This window comes from Silene latifolia, chromosome 10 (assembly GCF_048544455.1).
Source record: "Silene latifolia isolate original U9 population chromosome 10, ASM4854445v1, whole genome shotgun sequence".
In the NCBI taxonomy this organism is placed as follows: domain Eukaryota; kingdom Viridiplantae; phylum Streptophyta; class Magnoliopsida; order Caryophyllales; family Caryophyllaceae; genus Silene; species Silene latifolia.
Genome location: NC_133535.1, coordinates 80,128,564 through 80,134,285, shown reverse-complemented (window position 1 = coordinate 80,134,285; position 5,722 = coordinate 80,128,564). Strand labels below are relative to the sequence as shown.

At 43.4% G+C, this 5,722-nt stretch overlaps 1 protein-coding gene across 1 annotated transcript; it reads right to left on the bottom strand.

Moving 5' to 3' along the window:
• Positions 1-2,163: 2,163 nt before the first annotated feature.
• LOC141607825 (uncharacterized) lies at positions 2,164-4,998 on the bottom strand. The gene is made up of 3 exons (XM_074427170.1): positions 3,319-4,998; positions 2,914-3,255; positions 2,164-2,802 (listed from the first exon to the last, which is right to left on the bottom strand). The coding sequence occupies exons 1-3, from the start codon at positions 4,996-4,998 to the stop codon at positions 2,164-2,166; spliced, it is 2,661 nt and encodes an 886-aa protein (XP_074283271.1).
• Between the last annotated feature and the right edge of the window lie 724 nt (positions 4,999-5,722).

Below are 5,722 nucleotides of genomic sequence, written 5' to 3'. Positions count from 1 at the left end.
GTCTAAAATCCAACTTGTTTACAACCAAATACTCGGTCCATAAATTAATGGGGTCAAAAATAGTTTTTTTTCCATTTTCCTTATAAAAAGGTTATTTAAATAAAAACGGTCCCTTTATAAAATCGGATTAAAATTAACATTTAAAACGGGTTTAAATGAAGTATAAATCAAAACCGTAACAATTAAAATCATCATAAACCCCTTTAGAAATATTAAATAAAATGAGATTTATGAATATGGCGGTACAAAAATGAATTTAACTAAATTAAATTCTCGAAACTTAAAAATTCCGAATAAGGAAGAATTAGAATTATAAATTCTAACTCGGGAAATAGCGGGTGTTACAACCTCCCCCACTAAGAAAAAGTTTCGCCCCCGAAACTTGTAGGAATAAAAAGGGCGGAAAAGAAGCGGGAATACCTCAATCGAAGAGGTGAGGGTGTTTAACGCGCATTAACGACTCGACTTCCCAAGTCTCCTCCTCGAATCGGTTGCAACGCCAAAGAACTTTCACCAGAGACACAACCTTATTTCTAAGGCGTTTCTCTCCCCTATCGGTGATACGGATAGGTCTCTCCTCGTAGGTCAAGTCGGGCTCGATCTCCAAAACGTCGGGCTCGATCACGTGCTCGGGATCACTAATATACCCTCTCGGTGGGAAACATGGAACACGTCGTGAACCTTACCCATTGAATCAGGTAACTCAAGCTTATACGCCACCTCGCCCACTCTCTCAACGATCGGATACGGTCCAACGAACTTAGGGCTAAGCTTTCCCTTAATTCCAAAGCGCTTCACTCCTTTCATAGGAGACACCTTCAAGAAAACTAGTTCGCCAACCTCGAACTCCAACGGACGACGACGAACATCGGCATAAGACTTCTGTCGATCCTGGGCAGCTTTCATACAGGACTGGATCAGCTGAACACGGTCGATGGTCGCGGCAATCATATCTGGTCCAAGAGCTCTCACATCACGGGGTCATCCCAACACACGGGGCTACGACAACGACGTCCATAAAGAGCCTCAAAAGGAGCCATCTTGATCGTAGCATGATAACTGTTATTGTATGAAAACTCAACTAAAGGTAGGTGTCGCTCCCAATTACCCTGGAAATCAAGGGCGCAAGCACGGAGCATATCCTCTAAAGTCTGAATCGTCCTCTCTGATTGACCATCTGTAGCGGCGTGGAAAGCGGTACTCATTAACAACTTGGAACCCAAAGCCGTCTGTAAAGCCTTCCAGAATCTGGAACAGAACCTAGGATCACGATCGGACACAATCTCCAAAGGAACACCATGATGTCGCACCACCTCAGCAATGTAGGTCTCAGCAAGTCGCTCCAAACCCCAAGTATCGCGAATCGGGATAAAACGAGCACTCTTAGTCAAACGATCCACAACAACCCAGATACCATTTCTACCAGTCACAGTCCTTGGTAGAGCCATCACGAAATCCATAGAAATACACTGCCATTTCCACTCGGGAATCGGTAACGGTTGTAACAAACCTCCAGGTCTCTTATGCTCGAACTTGACACGCTGGCAAGTCAGACATTTACTCACATAAGCAGCAATCTCATCTCTCATATGTGGCCACCAGAAATGAAGCCTTAGGTCCTTATACATCTTATCACCTCCTGGATGTACAGAAAACGGAGTCTTATGGGCCTCATCAAGAATCTTCTTCCTCAAATCATCATCCTTAGGCACAACCCAACGACCCTTAAACTTCAAAGCACCACTAGAGTCTACCGCAAAATCGACACCTTTCCCCAAACCCATCTTCACTCGGATATCAACGACAAAAGAATCAACCATCTGCTTCTCACGGATCTCACGGAAAAGGTCGGGTTCAAGAACCAAAGAGCTAACGCAAACAACGGGATCATCAAGGACTATGCCAATGGACATCTTCTCGAACTCACGAACAAGAGCCTCGGACAAAAAAAGAACAAGGGACAAGGGAATGAACAATCTTAGGCTCTCAAGGCATCGGCAACAACATTAGCTCTTCCCTCATAGTAAACCAACTCCAAATCGTAGTCATTGACTAACTCAATCCAACGTCTCTGTCTCGCATTCAGATCTTTTTGTGTGAAAAATACGCGAGACTCTTGTGATCGGTGTGAACTTTACACTTCACACCATACAAGTAATGACGCTAAATCTTTAGGGCATGAATCACAGCAGCTAACTCCAAATCATGAGTAGGATAATTCACCTCGTGAACTTTCAATTGTCTAGAAGCATAGGCAATCACCTTACCACCTTGCATAAGCACGCATCCCAAACCATGCTTAGAAGCATCACAGAAAACATCAAAACCAACACCATCTTCGGGCAAAGTCAACACAGGTGCAGAAGTGAGACGGTTCTTGAGCTCTATGAAAGCATCTTCACACGCCTCAGACCACAGAAACTTAGATTCCTTCTTCAGAAGTTGAGTCATCGGACGAGCCAACTTAGAAAAATCTTTAACGAACCTTCTGTAGTAACCCGCAAGACCCAAGAAACTACGAATCTCACCAACATCAGATGGACTAGACCAATCGGAGATAGCAGAAATCTTCGCAGGGTCTACCTTAATGCCCTCCTTCGAAATGACATGGCCAAGAAAAGCAACTTCAGATAACCAGAACTCACATTTCGAATACTTGGCAAACCACTTCTGCTTTCGTAGAATACCCAGAACAATCCGCAGGTGATCAACATGGTCGGCTTCGGTTTTAGAGTAAATCAGGATATCATCGATGAAGACCACCACACACTTATCAAGGAACTCACGGAAAGTACGGTTCATCTGATCCATAAACACAGCAGGGGCATTGGTTAAACCGAATGGCATAACCTTGAACTCATAGTGACCATACCTTGAACTGAAAGCAGTCTTAGGAATATCAGACTCCCGAACAGGGATCTGATGATAACCAGATCTCAAATAAATCTTAGAGAAAACAGAGGCACCCTTCAGCTGATCGAACAAGTCATCAATACGGGGCAACGGATACTTATTCTTCACCGTAACGCGATTGAGCTCACGGTAATCGATACACAAACGCATGGAACCATCCTTCTTCTTCACGAACAGAACTGGGGCACCCCAAGGAGAAGAGCTAGGGCGAATAAAGTCCTTCTCAATCATCTCATCTAACTGTTTTCGCAGCTCTTGCAACTCGGCAGGGGCCATACGATATGGGGCTTTAGCAATCGGACCAGAACCAGGCACTAGATCGATGGAGAACTCTACATCTCGCTCGGGAGGAATACCAGGTAACTCTTCAGGAAAAACATCGGGGTACTCGTTCACAACACGAACTTCACTAAGCTCAGGTAACTCCTCAGATTTAGAAACAGAACACAAGAACACCTGACAACCCTTCCTCTGTAAGCTCATCAGCTTCATAGCAGAAATAATCTTTATACCCCCCTGACGTCTACCACCATAATGGGTAACTCGGGAACCGCAGGGACTCTTCAGATAAATTTTTTGATCTCGGCACTGGAACTTAGCATCATAACGGGCCAACCAGTCCATACCAAGAATCACATCGAACTCTCCCAAGGGGAAGTCCAACAGAGTGGTAGGGAAAACCACGCCAGCAAAGAGGATAGGCACATCAACATATGCCTTAGCACAAGATAGAGTTTCACCGGAAGGTAAAGATATAGGAACGGGCTCAGCGGGGACAGAAGTCAAGGATGCTTTTACAGCAAAACTAGAGGATATGACGGATATAGAAGCGCCTGTGTCGAACAAAATAAAAGCACGATGACCGGAAACAAGGTACATACCAGTAATCACGTCTGGATTAGCCTCGGCCTCAGCTCGACTCAACAGAAAGATACGACCTTTACGACGAGTAGCATCTCCAGTCTTTGCTGTCGTGGCAGCAGCAGTCTTTGTAGAAGAAGTACCAGCAGCTTTCTTCTTAGGGCAGTCGTAAGATTTATGACCCGGCTCATTGCAACTGTAGCAAACAATAGGATCACCATTGCATTTTAAACCAGGATGAATAGGCTCATTGCAACTATAGCAAAAGACTTCCTTCCTTCCACTGTCCTTCTCGTTAGACTTCTTCCAATCAGCTTTCTTCCCTTCGGGACGAGAACTAAAAACAGGTTTCTTAGGCCAAGAACTGCGAAAAGAGGTTAGTACCAGCTCTATCTCAAGGACATAATGAAAAGATAGAAATAGAAGTAAAGGGGTTTCTGGACCTCTATGAGATTTGTTCTTCTTGTTAGGAGCATAATAAGAAGAAGAAAAAGAGGAAAAGGGCCTCTTATGAGATGAAGCATTAGCAGGGGCAGCCTCCTCCTTGATTCGCTCCAAGGATCTCTCGTTCAACAATGCAGCATTGTAAACCTTCTCCACTGTATCAAGGTCTCGTGGCATCGAATGAGTAACCTCAACATTCAACTTCCTACGGTAATAGAAAACTCTTCGGGCCTCATTAGGGAGCAGCTCCTCAGCAAAGTGTGCCAGTTTGTTGAAATGATCGGTAAACTCTTGAACTGACATGTCCTTCCCTTGTTTGCACTCCATAAACTCATCCATCTTTCTATGCTTCAATTCTTCAGGATAAAATCTATTCTCAAGCATGGCTACGTACTCTGTCCAACCAAACCCTTGTGTGAGTACAGCGGCAAGACCAACTATTCTCCACCAGTGATCAGCCTCTCCCTGTAGATAATGGGCGGCTAGGTTCACTTTGTGCTGATTTGGAACCTCACAAATCTCGAATTGTCTCTCCATCTGCCTAATCCACAGCCTCAACGCCTCAGGATCAATTGTCCCCTTGAAGTAATCCAACCTGCTCTTTGCCATCTGCCCAGCAGCGCGGGAGAAGCTAAACTCTCGTTGTCCACCGTTTCCTCTACCGTGAGGAACCATGTTCTCGATCCGGTTAGTCAGCTGGTTCAGCGAGTCAAGGATCGCTTGGTTAATTGCATTTTGATCGGGCACTCCACCTCGTCCGCGGCCGCGTCCTCCAGACATCTTAAAGAAAGGTAACACATAGTCAATGCTAAGCACTGATTAACAAGAACACATAGACTAACATCCAAGTCCTTATTGGTTTTTACCCATCTCTCAATATATCATTTATTTAGTCAAATCATTTATTAGGCAATTTCCTAAAGATCAATGTGTGAGCGTCGGGAGCAGTGATGCTCTGATACCAACTGTAATCCCCTATAAAATCTAATGCAAAACAGTGGCGGAAACACTGTTGAATGGGATTAAATACACAAAGATAAAAGTTCTAACTGTTATAAATTGAGAATGTATAAAATTCTCAAGGATAAAATTAAATGGTTAAGTCTAAACAAATGCCACTTTTATAAAAAGGGCGAAAATAAAATTCCTCAAAAGCGTTAAAACTAAAAACCATAAAAGAAAAAGAAAACAGTAGGATCGCAAACTACTCGCTAGCTCACACAAAAATCCCAAAGATAGCTAATACCGTCATGTTATAAACATAACGACCCACAATCAGTGGGGAGTAACTCGACGTTCTCCCAGCCATATCACATGATATAAATGTTACAGATGCAAATAATATATCAAAGTAAATTGAAATGTTTATAAAACATAAGTATCAAAATATGATTACCAAATCACGTTAACCAACGTGCTGCATGCTTAAAAGCAAAATATTCAAATGATAGAATGGAAATAATATAGTTCAGGCTAGATATTCACTTTAGCTATACTCCTTGAC

Coding starts and splice junctions, on each gene's coding strand:
- LOC141607825 (XM_074427170.1), bottom strand. CDS start 4,998: ATGTCTGGAGGACGCGGCCGCGGACGAGGTGGAGTGCCCGATCAAAAT. Junction 3,256..3,318: donor AGTTACCTGAGCTTAGTGAA/GTTCGTGTTGTG, acceptor ATTCCTCCCGAG/CGAGATGTAGAGTTCTCCAT. Junction 2,803..2,913: donor CTGGTTATCATCAGATCCCT/GTTCGGGAGTCT, acceptor TTTATGGATCAG/ATGAACCGTACTTTCCGTGA.